This window comes from Podarcis liolepis (assembly GCF_965112155.1).
Source record: "Podarcis liolepis genome assembly, chromosome: 9".
NCBI lineage: Eukaryota > Metazoa > Chordata > Lepidosauria > Squamata > Lacertidae > Podarcis > Podarcis liolepis.
Genome location: NC_139564.1, coordinates 20,823,068 through 20,847,100, shown reverse-complemented (window position 1 = coordinate 20,847,100; position 24,033 = coordinate 20,823,068). Strand labels below are relative to the sequence as shown.

The 24,033-nt window shown below is 42.8% G+C and overlaps 1 protein-coding gene across 1 annotated transcript; it reads right to left on the bottom strand.

Moving 5' to 3' along the window:
• Positions 1–436: 436 nt before the first annotated feature.
• On the bottom strand, positions 437–22,971 carry METAP1 (methionyl aminopeptidase 1). The gene is made up of 11 exons (XM_083459287.1): positions 22,055–22,971; positions 16,379–16,430; positions 14,605–14,717; positions 13,317–13,377; positions 11,733–11,824; positions 10,653–10,736; positions 8,627–8,765; positions 6,580–6,711; positions 5,555–5,698; positions 3,622–3,687; positions 437–2,716 (listed from the first exon to the last, which is right to left on the bottom strand). Exons 1-11 carry the CDS (start codon positions 22,166–22,168, stop codon positions 2,553–2,555), a joined length of 1,161 nt encoding a protein of 386 aa, XP_083315413.1. The 5' UTR covers positions 22,169–22,971; the 3' UTR covers positions 437–2,552.
• Positions 22,972–24,033: the final 1,062 nt, after the last annotated feature.

The following is a 24,033-nucleotide window of genomic DNA, read 5'->3' as shown; positions in this document are numbered from 1 at the left end:
CATCTGTACCAGACGGAAGATTTTGCATATGCAAAAAGTTGGTATGCTCTGCAAGATTAAAATGTAGAACATTCCCCTGCTCAGTTGATTTTCTCACCATTAAGTCTTTATGGAGCTGCTTGCAATTCATGTGGGAGGAGGCAGCTTGTCTTACTGCAGGGCGGGGGTGAGCCAGCTTGTCTTACCATTCAGGAAAGAACACTATGACTGATTCCACTTTGTTTGCAGATTGAAAATGTGCATTAAAAAGCACATGTAGTAGGATCAGTTGGGCCCAGGGCTGAACATGCCCTATTTCATCATCACTGAATGGTTTCCCTGAAGAATCTCTAGGTTTAATTCCATGAGCTGAAGTCAATCCTTTAATCATAGAGAAGATTAAAAGGGAGAAGTAGGTTATACTGCTTAAAAGTAACTGGCAAAATAGACTCCAGGGTCAACCATCCAGACTTTTAATCTCCTTAAATGTATTGTATACATTGGTTAACTGCACTCAAGATATATTGCAGCCTGTTTTGTTAAAATCTCTGCACATGCACGAAAGTGCTTGTAACATTTCTGAGTCACTTTACCGCCTCTTAAACACATTACAGAATGAAAAACATTGTCCCAACAATACACTTTCAGGAAGAAAAAAAAACTGAGGCACTCTGGGAAAGATTTCATTCAATTTCTTGTTGAGTTTAGTCACAACCGCCCTAAGCTGTCTAAAGAGCTGGAGTTATGTGCTGTTGACATGGGTAAGATGCTGAGGGCTTTCAGAACTCCTTGCAATTCTTCTGACAAGATGTCCGACACCAGAGTAGAAATGTGGCATGTTGTGCCCATGATTTTATGACCTGATTTCTCTCCACTAGTTTACTGAACTCCCAACATTGTAAGGTTAGAGCGGGCACTAGGCAAGAAAATGTGGTTGAAAAACCACCTTTCTCTGTGGAATGGAAGCCTCAGCAGCAAGTGCCTAAGCCCAACGAAACAAATCTTCCCCAACAACAGTAGTAGTATCTCCCAGATCTGTATTACAAAGTTACCGCTGGAAAAAGTGGGAGGATAAATTATGCCAGAATTGCCCGTACTGTACCTGGCCTAAGAACACAAGCAATTTCAAGGGCTGTCCAATATTTGCTTCTTTCGAGTGCATTATCTTTGCTTAGAACAATTTGCTTTGGTGAAACAATTGCAGTGGCTAACTGGAGTATCGCACAATTTCCACAAAGAGCCATGAAAAGGTGGTCAGACTGCAATATAAAAACAGGATCAGCAACTTTTTCTCTATTCTGTAGACACAGTGTTCAGTCTTGGATCCCCATCATCCCTCCCCATTGGCTAAAGTGGTTGGGAATTATTATTACTATTGTTATTATTTAGAGAATGATGGGAGTTGTAGTCCAATAGCACGGGGGGGGGGGCAAAGTCGAACACTTGATATAGACCAATCCTCATGACTACTTGGTGAAATCTCTCTCCTTCAATCCAGTGAGGTGGTTTTTTGGCCATCCCAGAATGGGAGTATCCAGAACAGAAGTAGCAATCCAAACACAGAGCCATTGATCCAGCTCCTGCAAAGTAGCATGTCACAATTTCTGTAATATTAACTGAAACCATGCACCAAGTGGTCTGCATGGCAGGCAACCACTTGGCCATGGTTACACGCACATAAATTAACTGCAGATTAGAAAGAAGCTGTTAAAGAGATTGGTCTTGGACTTCTGGGACATGCCCTTTTTTAGAATGCACACAGGAGAACAGAAACTCTTCCCCATTTCAATCGCATTCCTTATCTAAAATTAAAAACTAGCTGCTTCAAAGCGAACCTTGGAACATCATTGGCTGCCAAGCACTACCCGTCTTGAGGCCGTGTTTTGGTTAAAAAAAAACCTGCGCAGGGCAGCATTTCAGTAATTTTGTCCCTCCCCAGCCCCCTTAGACAGAGAACTACCTGTAGCAATTGCCAGCCAAAGAGAAACAGGCCCATCAATTAACAGGCAGATATTATACTTCCATATACAGTAACAACAGGGTGGAAGAGGGGTTGACAGAACAAAATTCCGATTCAACATTTTCAAGTAGAAAATTCCACCTCTGAATTATACAGATGAAAGCCCAGTCTATTTAAACAGCTAAGGAAGGGTTGCCTTTGGAACAAGAAAAAGTTTAAACTCTCAGGTGTTGTAAAAACAGAAAGGCTTGTTTCTGAATCCTTGCATCCACCACGAAAAGAAGCTATGTAGGGCTGCTGAGAATGGCGGCAGTGACAGAAGCCTGGCTGAGGGGGTGAAATGAGGTACCATAAGGACAATGATTTGAAGAAGAAAAAATAAAAGTTCAAACAATGTTGGGGTGGCAGGAGAGCAGAGACTGAGGTTCTAAAACCTCTCTGCTTTTCAAGCCTACGGCATTAACCTCTCAATGCAAGGCTGCATCTCCTACCTACAGTCAAGAAGAAGAAAAACAGATGATAAATTCCCCCCCTTTTAGCCTGTACGCTTAGTGAAACACATAGTACAGAGCAGAAGAGATGCTTGGGTTCAGGCCTCCCAGCTTGGTCTACACTAGCACTGAGTCATGAAGTGAGGGCGAATGCTATCCAGCCGGCGGGTTAGGATGTCACATCCAGTATCTGTGACCAGAAGTGTGTGTTCAAACTGGGCAGAACGCTTCCCGTCTCGCGTCACAGCAGTCCAGCCATCAGGCCAGGTCTCATCTTGCCACCCACCTAATGAGAAGAATGCAAAAATTTAGAACTTGTTTAAAGGGGGGAGAACGTCATACATTTTTTAAAGGAGTCTTTGATCAGCAGTTTCAGGTTTTGGTGGTGGTGTTGTTTTTACTTTTGTACAAATAGCCTTGATGCCTGTGTCTTTTCTTCCTGCGCCTCCTCTATTCACTTCCATTTTTGTTGTTGGCTAGGGTATCCTGCTGACACTCATAATATACTATCCCAGCATATTGCTTCCATTCATTCGTCTATTCGTTATTTATTTTATGAACCACTTTCTATGAGGCATATCAAAGTGATTCCAGTATAAAAAGAATGGCCAATAAAAGAATCAATAATACAGCACAAACTATCTCCTTAATTTAACTAAGGTCTGTATTGTGCAAAATGGTTGGCGGATAGAGAATCTACCTTGAGAAATCTGTTAACAATGGCTGAAAATGCTCTGAAATGTGATTGTTACACAAAAAGGTAGAGACTAGGTAAAAGGTTGAGAAAACCAAAGACCACCTCAGAATCTCTTGAAGTAAAGTCTTTTAAGAAATATGATGCTTAACAGTGCGGCTCTTTTCTGGTGTCTAATTGGACCTGGAATGTTTTTGGAAGAATTTGACTGTTCATATGACCTTGTTAAGAACTGGTAACATTTCATTTAGATGACTTTACGGGTGATATAATCCTTTGTGCCCACATGAACAAGTTGTAATGCCAGGAATACAGTACATGCTGCAAAGACATTATTTAGTAATGCTCAGGAGGAAATTGCTGTTGTAGTAAAGTTATAGGTGAGCCACAAAGCACTGAGAAGCATTAACCCTGTAGGTGTTTCCTGAGTAGAGACCAAGAAAAGTCATTCAGAAAAATGGCTGCAATCAGAATTAGATCCACAGCTGCATAATTACCTTCACAGATCATTGGTTCTATTGTAAACGCATGGCCAGGCTTCATTACACCAACAGCCTTATTTTCTGAAAAGGCAAAAGGGAACAAGAGAGTGTAAGAGTTCACAGAAGGTAAGAGATACAAGATAAAATGCAATGGGAACTTAAATGGTGGTAATTTTGTTTCTACCTCTGGAGTGGGATGCAACACAAAATTGTGGTTTGTGCCAACCATAGTGTTGAAAGGTCTAACTATGGTTTTTTGAGTTCTGATTTACAACATGCAAACTATCGATTGACTGTTTTGGTTTCCCATCTGCTCAACACTCAGCTTAAGTTCACTCCTGCCCCATTTCCATGGAGCAGCAGCCTCTTTAGGTGAAGTAATGGGCCCAAAGTCATTTGTCAATTCAGAATACAACCAGTCCCAGTTAGCACAAACTATGGTTTGCAAATCAGCCGCACAACTGTGGTTTCAGATCCTGGTTTGTAAATCCAAAAGAAACCATGGTTTCGAAGCAGGCTCAGGTTCAGATGTTAAAATGATCCACAGTTTAGCTAAACAGCTCATGATTCTGCATTATTCCTGAGACCAAGGCTCTAGCTATATTTGAGGAGATACATGTGCGGTCTATACAGGAGCACAGACCAAATTGTGGAGGCAATACTGTGAAGTCAGTCTCACAGAGGACATGTAATGTATGCCAATATGCATTAGAAGTCTTTCTCTGGGTGCCCCAGTTAGGTAAAAAAGCAGGTGGGTGGCAACTCGGGAGAGTCCTTTCTCACTGGTGGTGTTTGTTTGTGGACTGCCCTTCCACAAGAAGTAAAGTCTGTAGCAACTCACTTGTTTTGTAATTTTATTGCTGTTGGTTTTGAGTGGGGATGGCTCTGTTTTAAGTTGTCCTTTTTCTGCTCTTAGGTTATTAGATTTATTCTTTTTTAAAGAACAACAACCTTAATTGTTCTGCTGCTTTTATTGTTGAACTGGTGGTCTTTGCATGCCATTTCAAATATACAGAGATAATAATAATATCAATAAATATATAGCGGCTTCATACAGGCAGACCTTCAGCCCAGCTCTGTCTGCTTCAAACGGCAGCAGTTTCATAAGATCCTTTGTACTGGGAATAGCAGGTACGTGGGTGGCGCTGTGGGTTAAACCACAGAGCCTAGGGCTTGCCGATCGGAAGGTCGGCAGTTTGAATGCCCGCGACGGGGTGAGCGCCCGTTGTTTGGTCCCAGCTTCTGCCCACCTAGCAGTTCGAAAGCACATCAAAGTGCAAGTAGATAAATAGGTACCGCTCTGGCAGGAAGGTAAACGACGTTTCCGTGTGCTGCTCTGGTTCGCCATGCTGGCCACATGACCCAGAAGCTGTCTGCGGACAAATGCCAGCTCCCTCGGCCTACAGAGCGAGATGAGCACGCAACCCCAGAGTCATCCGCGACTGGATCTAACGGTCAGGGGTACCTTTACCTTTACTGGGAATAGCAGAGCCATAAACTGGGGCTCCCTGCATGGAAAGCAAATACTCTCCTTCAGCCTTCCTTAACCTAATGCCCACTATATATCTTTGACTCCAACTCCCAACAAATACAGCCATGTTGGCTGGAGTTGATGGGAGTTTTAGTCCAAAACATCTGAAGAACACCAGGTTAGAGAAGGCTGCCTTAGTGCCTTGCTTCCGACCTATAATAAGGCGTATTTAAGCTGATAATCGCTGTCACAAGGATGGTTAGAGAAGGAGGCTACTTTTCGCTCTTGTGCCAATCTGAATTGAACTATGTGAAGTATGTACCTCTGCTATCTCTGTAAAACTTACCCCAAAGGCTCTTTATGGCTACAGCTCACAGGATGTGAGAATTCATTATTTTAGTCTGGGGAAGTGCATGGAATAGTTAATTCTTAATGATTGCTATCAACTGAGAAGCAGCAGACACTGCCCATACTTACTGGCATAATGTGGCACATTGGGAGCTGTGTGGAAAAGCTTATGAATCCCATGCCCGCAGTAGCTCCGAACTACGGAAAATCCATTGGCTTGAGCATGTTTCTGTATAATATTTCCCAGCTCTCTATATCGAACACCAGGTTTCACTGCAAAGTAAGTCATACGTTACTTTACTAAAATGAACACAAACAGGATCAGCTAATTGATGATGGCAAAGGTTATTATTTGTATTTCTGCCCAGCAGAAATGATCCTTTGTGTGCACAAGAACATTCAGCAACAGGAAAACACTACCCCTCAAAGGAGATCTTATGGCAGAAAAGTATTCTAAGGGAGGGAATTCTAATCTAATACTTCAGAAATGCAAGATTCAAATTCTGATATTCAGACAGTTATGCTGGTAATCTTTTCCAATCTAGCTTTCACTGCTAAAAATAATAAAGAAATTAACCTTTGCAAATGCCAAACATTTCATGGGAAATAACTCCAGTCATCTGTGCAACCTACGCATGTGTTTAACTGTCAAAGCTCACTGTCTGGCCTACTAAGTATTTCCAGACTATCCCCACACACAAAATCAAAACAAAAAGCTTATAGCGTGCCTAAAGCTGATAAATTTCAGAGTATGCCTTCAAACACTTCTGTTTATTTAATATTTATCACCCCTTTGTAAGGACAGAAGTCTGACAAGATAAACAGACTGCAGCTATCAAGATAGCCAGAAAGAAATCCTGAACTTGATGTTCCATCTCTTTTGTAGCTGAATCTCCACAAAGGAGTCCATTCAAGCCTGAGTATTCAAGCAATTTATTGCAATTAATCACTCCAGATTGATCTTTGTATGCCATTCAGTAGCACTGAAGGTACAGCTTTTGGCAGTGATTTGGCACAGTGCATTACCTTGGATTAAGGCACACTCCATAATGACACAGCGCCCAGAATATCTAGCAGTCTATCAGTCGCATGTCAGAGATAGAACAAGAAAGAAAAAATGAGACATGAAACCATAGGCTCCAGCCAGCCCTTACCTGCATCAATGGATTGCATTAGGCACTCGTATGTTGTCTGGACTAGCCTCTTTGCACCCTCGTCAACTTCCCCAACGTAAAATGTCTCATTGAGATCCCCATGATAACCATTACGATAAACAGTAATGTCCACTGTAAAGAACAAGAGAAAACATTGCATTTCCTGTATTTCATGTTTCTGACCCTAAAATTATTATAAAAGGAATGTGATTATATTGAGGAAAGATGCCATAAAACCAGCAGTAGAGAGGGAATGAGAAGCGATATTAAGAAGCTTTTCTGACAACATTAAGGCTATGCACACCCTCTTAGGAGTAAGCACCCATGAATGCAGTGCTTCCAAGGAGGCATGCAAAGGGTTACACTGCAAATCGACTTCTGTCATCCCCAGACAGGTCAGAGTGAATGGGTAACAATGTCATATTTTTAAGACAAAAAACAACCAGTTGTAGCCAATAAATAATTCTTTTGACAGCAATGCCCTGGTTTATGATGTGCGTAAACTGTAAGAGTTAACGTGGAGACAATTCTACTTTGAGACAGGTGGACTTCACGGGACAAGCTTTAGGCCTCTTACAGCCCTAGGATCTGGGGATGAAAACCAAGAGTGGAAAAGCAGAGCCATAGGCTCACTGTGAGAGCGTTTGCTCTACATGCAGAATGTCCCAGGGTCAATCTGCATCAACTCCAGCTTTTAAAAAAGGGGTGCAGAAAGACCTCTCATGAGACTTGACAGATATAAGTTTACTTGGCCACAGTTTCTGTTTTAAAACGTCTCACTGCTGGTCAGAAGGGACACTGTGCTAGACACACCCCTGGTCTGATTCAGTACAATAAGCCTGCACCTTACGTGCATTTGGCTTCTACGGTTCCAACCATACGCGGCTGAAGGCAAGCTGGTTGAAGCTGCACACGTCGACTCCCAAGCAAGGTGGAGAGCATAAAAGCTCTTTCGCACCAGGTCTGCTTGGGTTACCCGGCACAAAAAGAGCATTTAAGCTCTCTGCCTTGCTTGCTGGGCAAGGCCTGCTCAGTGTGCCGGTTCTCACTCTCCACATCGCACTAACTGTGGGGAGGCTTACAAGGGTTTGGGTATATGCTATTTTCATGCATATATGTAACCCTTGGAACTGAACCTCCATGTAAGAGACAAGCATAATGTATAAGGTAACTTCATGGGGCTTGAGGTAAGAGGGTTACATCCAATGAAATTGTTCCATTAACACAAAACCCTCCTCTCTCCTTCAAGCCCTATCCCAGCCCCAAAATCTTCTCCAGAAGACTGGGGAAAGCCTCAAAACAGTTTTGGGAGGGACAGGAGCACACATGGAGAAGAAGTCCCACTGCACAGGCAGAAGTCTTTGGGCTAACGGGACGATTTTGTTGGCTATAACCCACAGCTTTGCAGGGTCCAATTTTAGGAGGCAAATTTCAAGTAGCTCACTCCACAATAGTTCCAGAACAACTCACTATTTATTCCAATATGATTTCAGAAGACGTGCAGGAAGGCAAAGACCAATCACTTGAAAAGCCAAAGTACTGGGGTAGGGAGCCAACAGGCAATGCAATGAATTATATCCTGCCACTATTGGAAGATATTTAGAATGAACTGTTGCAATTCCTCCCCCCCCACCACCACCACACAAATTTCCTCTATCTACTTTAAGGTCGCTGTGCTATCATTCACCAAGATGTATAGCCGTACTGGCAGCAAAAGGGATCCGTGCCCCTGAGCCCAGCTCACACATCCCATATAGAATATTCATTTGCAGCTTTGATTCTGCACAATAAAACAAAAGAAATCTCTTATGGAGAACACGCCCCCCCCCCCCCACCAGCACAGCTTACAGTTTAATTTACATGCACCTATGCAAGAGAAATGAGTTTCGCCATTAGAATTTTTTTAAAAAAACCAGTAAGACCAACCTGTATTTCAAAGGAGGGTGGGGGGGAATCCAAATATAAGTCCTATTCATTAGTGGCATCTTTCCAAACATCATACAAAGTTTTTAAAAGGATACTAAAATTACTTAATCGGTTTTCTTACCATTAACAATATCACCCTCTTGTAAGCGTCGCCTGTCTGGGATTCCATGGCAGATCACTTCATTTACTGACGTGCAGCAAGACTTAGGAAAATTATAATAATTCAGCGGGGAAGGATAGCAATTTCTGGCAATGCAAGCCTGAAAGAGATTTTGAAATATTCATATTATTCTAAAGGAGTTAGGACAAAGGCAAGGGGCCTAAGTGTGACAATCGGGAAATATGATCCACCAAACCAGCATGACTTATGTCCAAGTCAATTTATTTAGGAATGGGCTGGTAACCTTTTCCTAGACCAAATGTTTCAGTGCTGTGCTAAGCTTCTGGATTACATGGGGGTCTTCTTAACCAAACAGTCCTGTGAAACACAGCTTGCTACTCTACCCTACATTAACAGCTGCCTGACTCATATGCACATTACATGCTTCCATGTAACATATCCGCGCGGGGGGGGGGGGGGAATCTAAATGGTTTTTTGAGAATAATCTGCCCCTGGCTGTGAATTCAGGAGCTGGTGCACTGAGGTAGCCAAGGGACTGAGCTCTGAACCAGCAAGTGCCCAGGTCAAATGTTCTCCATACCACAAACTCCAGACAGATTTAGGCAAGTCATAGAATCATAAAATTCTAGCGTTGGAAGGAACCCTAAGGATCATCTAGTCGAAGCCCCTGCAATGCAGAAATATGCAGCTGTCAGGCTCCGGGGCTCGGCTTCCTCCCTCCCTTTGGCCGTAGATAAGCAGGACAAAGTGCAAAGAGTCCCTTACCATGTAAAGAGTCTTTAATGATCACAGGGAAAAAAAACAGAGCAGCCATTCTCGGAATGAAGGTACTCCCAATTAAGGTTTCCACCCACTCCCCCCCCCCGTCACTTCCGTCTTGCAACCTGATCTCGCAACCACCGTGATTTTTGTGTAGCCACATCTGCTCTACGTGACCTTGGACTGATAGGCTGGACACTTTCCAGAGAGAGAGAGTCTGTTGGTTCTCTCTCTCTTCCAGTTCGTCTTCACTTTGCTGTTCACCCCCCACCCCTGTTCTTCCCAATTTGTCTTCAGAACTATGCCCCTCTGCAAACCACTGTTCCAAATCTATACTGCCCCACTGCTCCTGGGCAGCTTCAGGATCTTGGTCAGGAGCAGGGGGAGGCTCCCACCATTCCTCATCAGAGCAGTACTCCTCAGCCTGGTCTCTGGCAACAGCTGTTCCATACAGGGATCGAACCTGCAACTTCAGTGTTATCAGCACCAGGCAACATGGGCAAGGACCACAGCACAAGCTCTGCATACCAAAGGTCCAGGTTCAATTCCAAACATCTCCATTTCAAGAAAGGATGAAGTCGAAAGACCTCTGTCTGAGACCCAGACCTGCTGTCATAGGCTATAATATGACCTGGTATTAGGCAGCTAGGTTCAATGCAGGTACAATAATACAGACTTACCTTATAAGGACATTTTTAAAGCTTATCTGAAGCCCCTGGAGCTACAGCACCATTTAAATGCTATGCATATTTTTAAAATCTTTACTTTTCTTTAAAATTATTTCATCCGCTTAATGCAGCAATGTGCAAGTCTGAAACCCTGCTGAGATAACTTCTATTAATAATTTTTAAAAAAACTATTTCCACTGCAGTGGGAGGATGGGTAGAGTTGCACCTTAGTGCTTACAGCCTCCTTGAAACATCCTGGCATATGTGCCAGAGTGGCATATGGGGCAGAAGAATGCCACATCCTACAACTACTGTTTACAGAGCAAACTTGGTAGGAAAGAAGGTAGGCAAGGAAGGACATTTTACAATACTATATTGGGCCTATTAGAGAATGTCAGAGGCTACACATATGGAAGCAAACGACACCGGAGAACCTTTGGCATTCTCAGGTTGCTTTAAGAAATGGAAATCGTGCTTTGAGCGATGGAGTATGTATAGTTGTAACTGCACAGGAAAATCAAGGAAGCGTGATACCAAATATACCAATTATAAAGGCACAGCAGAAACAAAAATCCAGAAGCTCAGTGAAGTATCCTTACTAGATGAACAGCGTGGTCTATTTCTTCAGTAGTTACACCTGGCTTTACCATCATGGCAGCAACATCTAACACCTCTCTAGCAAGCTGCAAGACAAAGAAGCAGAAGTTATCATCAAGACAGAGGCCACATTCACATATAACAAGTCAGGGTTTCCGACTTATCAGAGGTTACCAATGAACAAGCAAAGAATTACTGCGCATTGGCCGACAGCTCTCACTTTGCTTGACCCCTAGAGTGAGCAAGAAAAACAAATGAGAAAGGCCTTGATATCCTGTTATGCCCAAACCAGGGATCTGCCATGCTGCTCCTTAAGCAATGGTTTGTTGTTGGTTTACAGACTGTAGTTTCCTAGGAAGTTGTAAACCATGATCACTCATTCAGACATTGCAAGAAGTGCAAGGCTTTCTGGTTTGTTTATTCTGCCCACGCCAGAGGAGGAATGAAATAGCAATCAGGAAGTATGAAGTAGAACACTGCTAATTCATTTTAAGCTACAGATGGGGCGAGACAGACCATGAACCAGGACAAAAGTTCTTGTGATAAGAGAAGTGACGACCAATACCAAATGCAACTTCCTCCCCATGAAGTCTTTCCCCCAGGAGACAGAAAATTAGCAATCACACAGCTTTTGTAACCACCATTTATATAAAACAGAACAAATTAACTGAACTTTAGTAGCTTCTTCTGAAATTTTATAAATGCTGCTAATTCAAATGCATGGGGTGTTCAGAACATATTAAAGCATGCATAAAACATTTGATTAGTGTCTAAATTTTAAAAAGTCATCATGCGGACTAAAATATTCATTAACCAGAATTTCACGTACAAATCTTGACAAAACAAAATGAAATGTGGGGTACAGTTAAAAAAAATGTTATACACAAAGCCATGCAATTCTGGCAACTCTTGAGATATGGACCTTACCAGAAATCATGCTCAACATTATTCATTACATATAGTAAGATTTCACCTTTTTGGGTACACCTCAAATTATTTGTGCTTTTCACTAACACAAGCATGCAAAAACTATTCCCTCTTAAGATTTGTTGGGATTATAACATCTTCCAAAATAGACTTACCCTACACACTATTCGCATCCCTTCTGTATCTTCTGCAGAAAGAATTTTTATCTGAGAAGTTCCTTTAAGAGCCTGCTCCGATTCAGACATGCCTAAAGAGAAACGTCAATTATTATCTAGTCATAATAATTTTTAGTTAACGGGTGCAAGTTTCCCGTATCCCAAAACCTGCGCTAATGTAACTGAAATAGCTCTTTTCAAGAGAAGCAGTAAAATGACACACACCCCAAAAAGCCCAGCACACATCCCCAGAGTGGCAGTATTAACATTTAGCTTTTGAGTAGCAGAGAAATGCCTGACAATGGGTTAGTGGTGAAAGTATGCAGAGGGAGATGCATGACAAGAGGTTTATGATATAAAGGGACACAAAACCCACATACCAAACAGCACTTGGGAAAGTGACTTTTCTTCTTCCTCATTCTCACGTTTTGACTACCCACCCACCATATTTGCACCCCCCATTGTGAAAGAAAAGCCTAACAGGAACTCAACATGACTCAACTATCTGACTTTTAGAAGACATCTGAAGGCAGCCCTGTTTAGGGAAGTTTTTAATGTTTGATGTTTTATCGTGTTTTTAATGTTCTGTTGAGAGCTGCCCAGAGTGCCTGGGGAGGCCCAGTCAGATGGGAAGGGAATAAGTAATAAATGTTTTATATATATTATTTAGGGGTCTCCAATCTTTTTGGGACCTGGGGGCACATTAGGAATCTAGGAAACTGTTGTGGGCAACATATACAGTGGTACCTCGGGTTAAGTACTTAATTCGTTCTGGAGGTCCGTTCTTAACCTGAAACTGTTCTTAACCTGAAGCACCACTTTAGCTAATGGGGCCTCCAGCTGCCGCCTCACTGCCGGAGCACGATTTCTGTTCTCATCCTGAAGCAAAGTTCTTAACCCAAGGTACTATTTCTGGGTTAGCGGAGTCTGTAACCTGAAGTGTCTGTAACCTGAAGCGTATGTAACCTGAGGTACCACTGCACACAAATTCATGGAAGCACAAAGAATGATGCACAGGCTTTCACCATTTCCCACCCCAGAAAACAATCAGCACCTCTACACACACACACCAAACAAATTGAATACAGACAGAAACTGCCCCCTCAAAAAAGTCAAACCCTCTCCACATAAACAAAATATAAAGCCGAGAGTATTGGTGAGCACTAAAGGGGATGTCTGAGGGATACCCCACTTTTAATGGACTCTGATCAAGCTGCCATTCAAACATGTTTGGGGGGGGCCTCTCCCCGAACTTACTTTTTTCCCAAGCAATTCATTCTAGTTCTCTAGCTAGAAACCGTGGCTGAAACAGCATGGACTGCTGCTACATACTAAATTTCTGCTATCCAGTGAGAGCATGGAGTCAATGCTAGATTTGGGGATTCAAGAAACATCACTGTTTGAGACCTTCACAGGGGTTTTTAAGTGCTTTTTGAAGCCTTGTTTTCTAAAGGAACTGGTTGCTAAAAATAAGCTTAGCTTTTGATAAGCCCATCTGAGACAAATCCATTCTGAAAGAAAAATAATGTAGCCTGAATCCAACGCAAGTTTGAAAAGTGAGAATTGTTCTGTATCTGCAATTACCTAGCGGGTGATCAGCATAATCCGGCCTTTGAATGTAACTCGGCACAGGTCTTGTTGGCATCTAAATAAAGCACAATTGGGATTTAAACATATTTATTTTCATAGCCTATCTGATATCAATTGTTTAAAGCCGAGAGCTTATAACATAACAAAACACCAAACGAAACAAGATTTATTCCCCAACAATAAAACCATGGTTTCAGATTATAGAGTTAGATTTTTGGTAGTAAACAAACCAGAGTTAAGATGAACAGAGTTTGGACAAACAAACAAGCTATGGTTTCAGAAACTATATCTTAAGAATGCAAACCCACCAACTGAGGAATTTATTTAATAAGAAGAAGAAGTAGTTATTGTTTTTGTTTGTTATTATGGTTTGTATTTTTGTGTTTTTATATTGTAAACTGCCCTTTTGACAAAGGGCAGTATAGATATTTAATAAACAATAATAATTTCTGAAATCACAGGATACTGATTTTGGGGAAACCCCAAAATGATTATGCTTGTTGTTACATTAATCAGATCTACTGCAGAGGGAGTGATTACCCTTTATTATCAAGTGTTTCTTCAAAAACTGAAACACCAGATGAATTTCATCTCCCACTACTACGGGATGAAAACCCTCTTCCACAGAGCATTCAGTGCACAAAGGCATGAGCAGAGTTACCTGCTAGCCAACTTTGTATTTAAACTCATGTCCCACATACATACATTCCGCAAGCTTTCTGGTTCTGCAGTACCGCCACAGAGATTCTGTCTCTCTGCTTTGTTCCCATTCCACCTTCTCTAACACAAAATGAGCTATATCCTCTAAATCCCACGACACACTTTGAGGTTCTTAGTACTAGAGGACCAATAAGTGTTGCCAAATCAGATCTACTCACATCAAATTGCTCTGCTGCTTAGCAGTATATGCTCAGCCATTTGCAGGCTGAAAGATACCTGTGGGCCGGGGAATGGAGCATGAGAGCATGACTATTAAATTATTGAATATCCAGCTAAAATTGATTTGACCGCCCCCTTCCTTTCCTTTGTTCTCCTTCCGTAGGATTAATTTATACTCTCCTAATGCTGTCTTCTACTTTATGATAGTGCCTTGACTTCTTTTTTGCTGCATATTGTCCCCTGAAAACCTAACAACCAGAATTATGTAAGTGTCTTACAAAATTACAGTTCTATTACCATTTTTCCAACTGGGCAGCATAATTGCTAAGAAATTTTCTTACTGCAGTTTGATCACTGCAGGATTTAAAAGTGATACACCATTTCAGTTATTTCAGCTACTTACCAGTGGATAATGTGGCCTAAGTTTTCCAGTGTATCGATAGCCAGCCCAGGGATCTGTGTTAATGTCACCATCTACAGTCCAGGCAGAAACCTCCCGCTTCGCTTTTTCATCCTCTGTAAAAAAAAAAAACCCCAACAAAACAAAATTACAAAATAATGCTATAATTATAAGACAACCAACTTCATAAAAAAAAACCAGAAGGAATATCTGTCAAAAAGGAATTTGAGAAGTATATTCATAACTCTTCCTTTTCCTTTAGAACAGGTCTTTTTAAGCTTGCCTTCTCCAGATCCAATCTACTTTTTTTTTGTTAAAAGGCTCCTGAAACTGGATTAAGATATGATACATAAGCAACCTAACCTAGATTTCAAGATTGCAACTACAACCAGAACACAGATCAAATCCTTCAACCTTGTCATTAATGGCAGCAAACACAGAACCATTATTTGAAAGTTTATGGCTTCCACGAGTGCCACTGACTTTCTGTTCACTTTCTGTGCTTTTATTCGCATCAGCTTCTCTCAACCACATTGGCCATTAATAATATTCCAACAGCATTCCCAGCTATTTAGAAACAACTTCTGATGCAGTGAAGAACAGCAATGGTTAAGAAACAAACACCCACTCACAACTGGGTAAGATTGAGTGCATGGAAGACTCAGAAAATAAACAGAAGCTTTTTTTGGGGAAAAGGAACTAAAGTCTCAAACCAGCGTCTGAGCTACACCGCTTCAGACAAGGATAGCCTCACATGTAACTGAATGCCCATCCAAACAAAGTAAACTAAAAAATATATATTGTACATAGAAAGGAAGCACATCAGGGAGAAGGCTAATTGAAAGCCCTTTCCCCCCACAACACCTAGCTTTTTGTTTGGAGAGAATGTGAAGGGAATGTCTGCTGTATGGAGTTGCATGCAATCACATGCAAGTCCATACCTGCAGTTTGAAGTGGTATAGGCAAGCTATGTCCAACCGGTTGATCGCGATCTACAGGTCAATCGCCTGTGTGATCGTGGTCGATCATGTGTGATCCTGGTCGATCATGGGACATTACTCCCGGTGCTATGTCCCTCCTTTGGCACTGCACTGCATGTTTTGGAACACAGAAAGCGGAAGTAGTATTCCGTTTAGCGCTGCGTGTGATCTACATTGGTGTCGTCGTTGGTGAGCGGTTTGTCGCATCACCCCGTCAAAAAAGCTCAGCAACTTTGTGCAATGCCCCCTAACAAAAACTCAAAAACTCTGCCCAACCATCCCCTAAAAAAATCAACAACTTTGGCTCCTCCTCCCTCCAATGACAATGGGTAGATCACTGCCAATTATTTTTTACTGGGAGTAGATCACAGCCTCTTGAGAGTTGGACGTGCCTAATGAGAATTGGGTCAGAATTGGGAGGGACTTGGAAAGTACTGCCTAATAAAGGAGCGCCCATCTTCACGCTGGCCTTAAGTTGACACTAACAGAACTTTTCTCTCCCTATCTACTGGTCTTGAGATACAGGAGGGTAGATTTTGGTTGAACATGAAGATAAACATCTTAACAGAAAGAGCAGTTCACAGTGGGACAGATTACCTAACGGGGGCCAGGCTCTCTGTTGCTGAAGGTCTTCAAGCAAATGCTGGAAAGCCACCTGGAATGCTTTAACAATGGAACAACTGCACTGAACAAGGGGCTGGATTAAATGGCTTACAACCCTCCCCTCCCCACCCCCTATAACTCTGTGCACGTCAGGGCGACAAAAGAGTATGATAAAAGCAAAAGTATTTTCTTACTTGCTTTCTTGTGTAGCAACTTGTGAGTAGCCCAGCTTCCCTTAAAACATTCCTTAAAGAAAAAAGAAAAAGGCAAGTGGTATAAAGTTAGCAATGCTTTGCAATATATTTAAATCATATAAAGTAGTTCTGCAAGCTACAAGACATAGACTATAAAATAGACAGGAGTATGTTTACATCATTAAGAAATCCAATTTCAGTTCAAAAACAGTATGTTAATTGGAGAGGTCACATATGCACCACACATTTAAAGCACTATGATACCATTTTAACAGTTCATGGGTTCCCCCAAAGAATCGTGGGGAACATAGTTTGTTAAGGGTGCTGTGAGCTATTAGAAGACCCCTGTTCCCATCACAGAGCTACAATTCCCAGAGGATTACGGAAGAATAACTCCATGGCAAAAGGACCAATGGCACAGGTAAGGAGAACCTTCTTAGTACTCCATGCTTCCCCACTATTACATTGATAGTAATCCACCCTGAAAAATATTTTCACAGCACCAAACATGTAATCAGTCATATTATGGGTGAAGATTGCACCACTGCCAGCTCCACAATCCCGTAACTCCCTCTGCAGACTGTGTATGGATGCTGCCCTGTTTCCTCCCCTGTCTCCAGGTGCAACCCCTCCCAGAGCCTCACATACCAGCTGCAAAATCCATATCTAGCACCAACACCAAATCTAATTGTTTATATGCTTCCATTCGCCATGCCCACCTTTCCGTCTTCCAAAGGGGTCAAACTTGCACATGAAGCCATGTTGAATCAAGTGAACATCTCCCGCTATGTAATTACCAAGAGCAAACGTGATTATTTCACCAGCAGCTATCATGTTATGGTGAAACTGTCCCATTTTCCTATTCTTGTAAGAAAAGTAATGGGATTTATGGCACCGGAAGATTTTCCATTTTGTTTATTTGCTACCTCTAGAAACAGCTTCAGCTAGCTCAAGGACACCATTTAGCTTCTGATAAAGAGAGAGATTTGCACCTTTTGGCTGTTTTTTTCCCCCCAGGCCCTCTACTTTTCCACACTGGTGTCTTCACACAAAACACCAGATTAACTTGACACACACTGTAACCCTTGAATTGAGACAGAAGTGCAGCCCACTCCTGTTATCCTCCATAAACTTATTTAGACAACTAAGGGAATTCACTTCAATGGGAAACGCCCTGTGATCTTCAGATGAAGGGCGGTATATAAATTTAATAAATTAATAATGATAATAATGCTAAAGGCTTGTTTTTGTCCCCTTTTTTAATCACCCTCAAAAAACAAACAAGCATTACTTTCCTGTGAAGCAGCATCTCCAGCTCTGCGCACAACCTTAAAAACAATCATTCAGCTGCCAAGACAGTGATAGTCAAAATTACTCATGTTTTCTTTACTCAAAAACCTTCCCTTTTTTTGTCACACTCATCCCCTCCCTGCTATAGAAAAATACAGAATCTGTCCCACTGTGGGCGATCAGGAGGACTCTGAAGTTCCAGATATGATGAAGGAACCATATTAGCATTTTTATGAAGGCCAGAACCATTTCCAGTAAGAAATAAGGCAACTTCCTTAAAGCTGCTCCCACAATCTTTAACAGCACTAAACATGAAGCAGCGGTGGAGCCTGTTTCACACAGAAGCAGTACCAACTAATAAAAAGGCTGGGTGTTCCCTTTGCTCTTTTTGGACTACGCTCCTAACATTTTAAGACAGTGGCTACAATCCATTACTGCATTGTGTGGCAGGGAGGTCAATACAGACCCATGTATAATGTGGGTGCCAGGAATACAGTCCGCCCGTCACACGCAAAGAGCATTCGTGTCCTAAAAAATGTCCTACTGAACGTTTACGTTTCTGTTTACCAGCAGTGCGTTAAAAGACAAGAGAACTGCTTTATTATCATTTTATTTATTAGAAAGATAAGCTTAGGAGACTTGCAAAAACACACATTAAAAACAAGTGTAAAAGCAAGAGCAAAAACATTATATATAAAAGAGCAGATGCAACTCATCCCTATCCCACTGAAAAATAATGCTGGATTGGATTAACTCAAGGTCCTTCCGAAGGCTGTTTTCAAACATAACACAAGGGATGAGTCATCTCCTACCACTTCCGTTTACTAGGAGATGGGATATTCTGTTCTTGTGGTGTCTAACTCATGAAGGCATTGCTACCAGTTCCCCAACATTCGTAAATGGGCATTCTTGTGTCAGCGAGAGCTGATCCAACATAAGTTACCACTGCAAACTTTGCAGCTCTTCCAAATGGGCCAACTACCCTTCCAAAGGGGAAATGATGCTACTTTTATTTTTAATCACTCCAACAGTAAGAGCTGTGTGACAGTAGAACGGACTCCCCTGGAAGGTGGTGGACGCTCCTTCACTGGGGGGTTTTAAGCAGAGGTTGGGAGGCCATCTGTCATGGATGTCTTGGTTGTGATTCCAGCATTGCAGGGGGATTAACTAGATGACCCTTGGGGTCCCTCTTCCAACTCTATGATTCTTTGATTCTATAATAATTCAATGCAAACAGCTTGTGGGGGTTTGCCTGAAAAGCAGTATATGAATAACTTAACTATATATCGTAAATGACTGCGGTCTGGTACTGAAAACAAAATTTATCATGTGCTTGGATGCACCCTGTCCTTTCATTATAACTAACTGGCTCTGGTTGGTAGATCTTTGGGTTTTAGTAATAAAAACGAAGTAGATCTGCACAAGCCTATGTCTGCCCATTACAGCATGGACTCGTGTTTTTGTAAAGTTTATGATTCCAAACTCAGGCTTCGATCATTCGGAGCCAATGGGTTGAATAGCAGGTTGGACGTGGCAGACTGGGGTTCTAAGTCCAACCTTCCAAGCGTGGACACTGAGCAGATCAGTCTCATGTAGGTGGATGAGAATTGGCATGTGAAAAGCTGAAGTCAAAGCACCACTGAATGAACTAGATCAGTTTCAGTACAGCCATGCTGACTATGGCTGATAGAAGTAATCAAAAACATCTGGAGGGCACCAGGTTCACAAAGGCTGATCTAGTCAATCTCAAAGAGCTGGTCTGGGAGCATATGATGCTGCTATATCACTCCGCCTACATCTAATCTAACGTTGAGGTACGAGTATCCTTGATTATATAGATATTCACAAACAAATAGAAGGTATAAGCTCAGATCCCATCTGCGTGTATGTGATACTGGAGGGTTTCTGCCCCAAACTACATCATTTTACACTCATGTTTACCATTTTAATGTTCATTCACGTAGTGTGAAGAGAGAGGCATCTTTCAAGTTTTGCTTCTTTTGTCTGGTTGGTGATAAAAAAAAGTCCCAGTCCAACCCCTAGCATTCCCAATTCTAAGTGTCAACTAGTAAAGAGAAAGGTCTCTGCCTGAGACCTTGAAGAGCTGTTGTCACAGTGCAGACAATAATGGTCTAAATGGAGAATTACTGGTAATTGTACCTCTGGATTGCTGAGAACTGCAGGTAGGCAGAGCGCTGTCTGTTTGGCCAGAGCACAGGCATCTGTTTAGCCAATATGAGAACAGGGTGCTGGATCCAACAGGCCAACTTCTTATGTTCTTTGGAAAAATTGTCTGACTTGCATCCTCACATTTCTATCTTATTAATGTTACTCTTCTTCTTTTAGTTGTTTTGGTGCAAAATTTAGTCATTTTTAAATCAAAACACACTTAAGATTCCTATCAGCTGTTCAATGTATTAAAGGTCACTGTAAACAGATACTGCTCTTATCACTCAAAGCTTTTAGGACCCTGAGAAACTAGAATGGCAACACTAAGTTGCAGCAACTGTCTTTTTAGAACTCTCAACTCTAGGATAGTATTATGTTGCAGCATCAAGATTCAGAGATAGCTGAACACAACACTGATATATTTCTAACCCCAGAAATTAAGTGGTAAGTAGTAAGCTTATATCTCCAGGACTCAAGTACTTCTCTTTTAAAATATTGTTTTATCACACCTCTTGCTATGTTTGTAATTATAATGGTACAAGGCACAACAAAAAGATTTTACTGTTTGTTTCTTTGGGCACTTTATCTTGTTTGTGTTTCTTTTAATCAATGGAAATGTCATTGAGGTTTGAGAGACTGGGTGATTTGGGGTTTGCAAGACTTCATGCATTCTACATTTCTTTTAAGAGGGGGAAAATCTATTATTATCGCATTTATAATTACAGTTCCTGAAATCAGCATATTAGGAAATACAGTCAGTCAACATCAGACTACACCTTATTTAATTCTTTCCAAGAAATTTAGCTCCAAAGGACTAAAATCTGCAAAGTCAACTGTGCATGACTATAACCAGGAAGACAGTTGTGTCACATGGCCAAAGAAACAACTCCACATGATGCATGTTAAATAATTAACCCATGAAACTTTTAGCACAGTACAATGTCAAAGCCAATCATCAAGTGTGAATTTTTGAAATATTAGTTAAGAGGCTGTGTGTCAATCTCAGTGATTAAATTTCCCATGAGGCAGATACCCTAGATATCTAAGAGAAAGCACACTTCTAACCCATAATTGGACAGAAACTGGCTTGCTTCTGAAAAATAAAGGTGCCACAGTTCAAACTGACTGAAAACCTCACAAGTCAGACAAACTGCAAACCTATGCATGCAAATAAATGATGAAAGTAATGTTTCCCACACATGCTCAGAGTCACCTTTCTCAATTATGTTCTAGGACTAAGTGAGACAATAAAAAAGTAAAATAGTTTCAGGGCTGAGTCCTGGCTCCAATAAAACCTCACGCTGAAACACACTGTGCACAAATAGTGCCACCAAAAAACAGAGTTCTCTATTTTGTTTCTGAAGCACAGACCTGAAGCGAAATCCACTCTGCAATAAAAATGTCTGAAGCACCGAAACAATTACTTGTAGATAGGCTGGAGGAAAAACACACACAGCCATCATACCCAGCCCCTTTCTCTCCGAAAAATGCCCTGCAAATCTTGATGACGGAGCTGAAATAGATAAAAACAGCTGTTGCACATGGAAACACAGAACGGGGGACACACAAAAGGAAGAACCGCTTCAGCATTTCTGTGGCCTGTTTGCAGCAGGAGGCAGCGGTGCTCCATAGGCTCCCCTGGTCCAGAATGGGTCCCCCAAACCCAGCTCCTTCCCCACCTCTCCATTTCGACCTGTTTAAGAAACCCAGGGCCACAACAGGAGGGCGCTGTTTTTGCCGGGGGCGGGCGGGAAGGAAACCCACAGAGACCATGGAAACAAGCAAATAATAAAACCCGTGTCTGTGTGGTTCAGACCTTTCCCAGGGCACCCAAGAGAGAAGTGGGGGGGGGGGGCGTAAGGAGGCAAACTTGAGAGGCAGAGAGAGAGAGTCCTGCTTGCGAAGGGGGCTCGGGAGCAGACCCCTGGGAAGCTACTTCCGAGTAAAAAACGTGCTCGGGCTGCCTGGGGACGGGCCCAGCCTTCATGCGCCACCTGCTTTTCGGGGAGGGCGGGAGGAGCTGCGGCGGGAGCTCTGGTAGCCATTCGCGGGCATAAAAAACCCCCTCCCAGGAAACTGTGGGAAGGCGAGCAGCAGCCGTGTTTTCCCTCAGCGGGCGGGGAACGTGGGAACGCCGGCCAGCCCGTGTCTTGGGCTGGGAGGAGCAGCAGCCCGCGCGCCTCTGTCTCGCGCGCGGGAGCAGCCGTAAGGGCTTACCTGCGAGCAGAAGTAGGAGCCCTGGATGCCCAGCTTGATGCAGGTGGGGCACTGCAGCTTGGCCTCGCTGCTGCAGCCCGACGTCTCGCACACCCGGGCCTCCACGGCCGCCATGCTGCTCGCTGGAGGAGCCACCGCCGCCGCCGCCACAAGAGCGGCCCAGCCAGGCGGCGGCAAACCGGGAAAGGGAGGAGGGAAAGGCGGAACTCTCCGCTGACTGAAACGGGGAGGAGCTCCAGGCCCGGCCCTGCCTTCGCTTGCCCGCTCTGGGTAGGCGCTTCCTCCGGCGGCTGGGCGAGAGCGGAGCAGGCCGACAAAAGGCGGGGGTGTGTGGGTGTGTGGTTGGAGCAGGGCGGGAATGGGACGGGGTAGGCCCAGCCGTCGTCATTTCAGTCTCGGTTGCAAATATATATATTTGCCTCCCTCCTTTCCTTCATGTCCGGGTGCATTCAGCCCAGGGGCGATCATGAAGGCGTGCCTCTGGGCATGTGCAGAGTGCCTTTCCCTTCCACAGACACGCGCAGCTCCGAGGCTGAACTCCCGAGTCGTGTGCGCCCCGACGCCTCTAGCTCCCGAATATAAGCACTAGGGATCCTGTTCGGATCACCGAAGGGGGCCTTCCAGCTTGTAAGTTTGATGGTGGAAGAAAAGGTCGGGTTGCTGGACGTGTTTTCTTCTCCAGGTTCTGGCGGCGGAGTAGTGGTGGTGGTGGTGAGAAAAGAAGGGCTGCGGTGGGAGTTGTACCGATTTGAGGACAGGAAAGGCCAAAGCGGGTGGGAGGTCGACTGTCAATGGGATGATGCTTCAGGAAAGAGCCCCGCAGCTTACAGTGTAAAATCTGTCCATTTAAGTGTCCCGTCCCCCCCATCTTATATTCACTTCGCGTTTTGCAGCAATTTGCAATTAAAAAAAGAAAAAGAAATTTCACCAGCACCTTAGTGCACACGTTTTTATGTGCAGTTTCGACTAATGTGCACTTTTTTTGCAAGCAGTTTCCCCCAATGCAATGAATTTCTCTGTGTTATTTTCACCAATATATCCAGTATTATGCACACTTTCCCATTAAATTCATTGACACTTGATTAAAAGTGCTTTGTTTTGGCTGGATCGTGTGCATGTGTGTTGTAAACAGTGTTGTTTTTGCTCTTTTATTAATGCAAAAAGCATGAGGATGTTTAAAAAACAAAATCAGCAAAACGATGTATAGAAAATCAGATATGCAAGATTTCATAATAGAATTTTGATTGATTTGATTAGGAAAATAGCTTTACTTTGAAAGGGGGAAAGGCATTACTTTTGTCAGTAAAGTGTTACATCTTACAGCAGTGGTGGCTGACGGTAAATGTTTGGCTGAACTTCATTGTCTTCCACTATTTCCCTTTATCCAGATGTTCTACTTCAATCACAAGGAATTACACGTGGAGGGGGGAAAGAGAGAAATAATGGTTTTACTTGTTCATATAATTTTAAGTTTGCAGTTTCAATATTATTGTTACAAAGGTTGTGCCTCACCACCAATCTCTGCTGAGCAGTAGCAAAATTCCAGGGAGTTCCCCGCACTCACGCAGGATCGTTTCCACTGGGAATCAAGGAGTAATGAATTAGTTTATCGTACACATATTTACACCTGGGTCTATTTTGGAAAAGAGCTCAGAGCATTACATCTCAAGAAGGGCTTGTTCCCCACAGGAGTACAGTATTGGAGTCCAAGGGATCCTGCACGCCATCTCTGTGCCTCTGTCCCAGCCTGCTAAGATGTAGACTTGATGTTGGTTTCCCTTGATGTATTCATGACTTTGTCATTTTTAGCAACTTCTACCCCAGGTGAGGCCCTGGCCTGGAAAGGAAGCTTCGCCCATATTTTTCTACTGCCCTGGTGTCTTCCCTTCAAAGTCCCAAATTCTAGCATTTTATTAATTTCTAACATTCACTAACTCTGTTATGGGTGCAGTGGCGTAGCGTGGGTTGTCAGCACCCGG

Coding starts and splice junctions, on each gene's coding strand:
- METAP1 (XM_083459287.1), bottom strand. CDS start 22,168: ATGGCGGCCGTGGAGGCCCGGGTGTGCGAGACGTCGGGCTGCAGCAGC. Junction 11,825..13,316: donor TTATGCTGATCACCCGCTAG/GTAATTGCAGAT, acceptor GTTTCTCTTTAG/GCATGTCTGAATCGGAGCAG. Junction 2,717..3,621: donor AGAACCAATGATCTGTGAAG/GTAATTATGCAG, acceptor TCTTCTCATTAG/GTGGGTGGCAAGATGAGACC.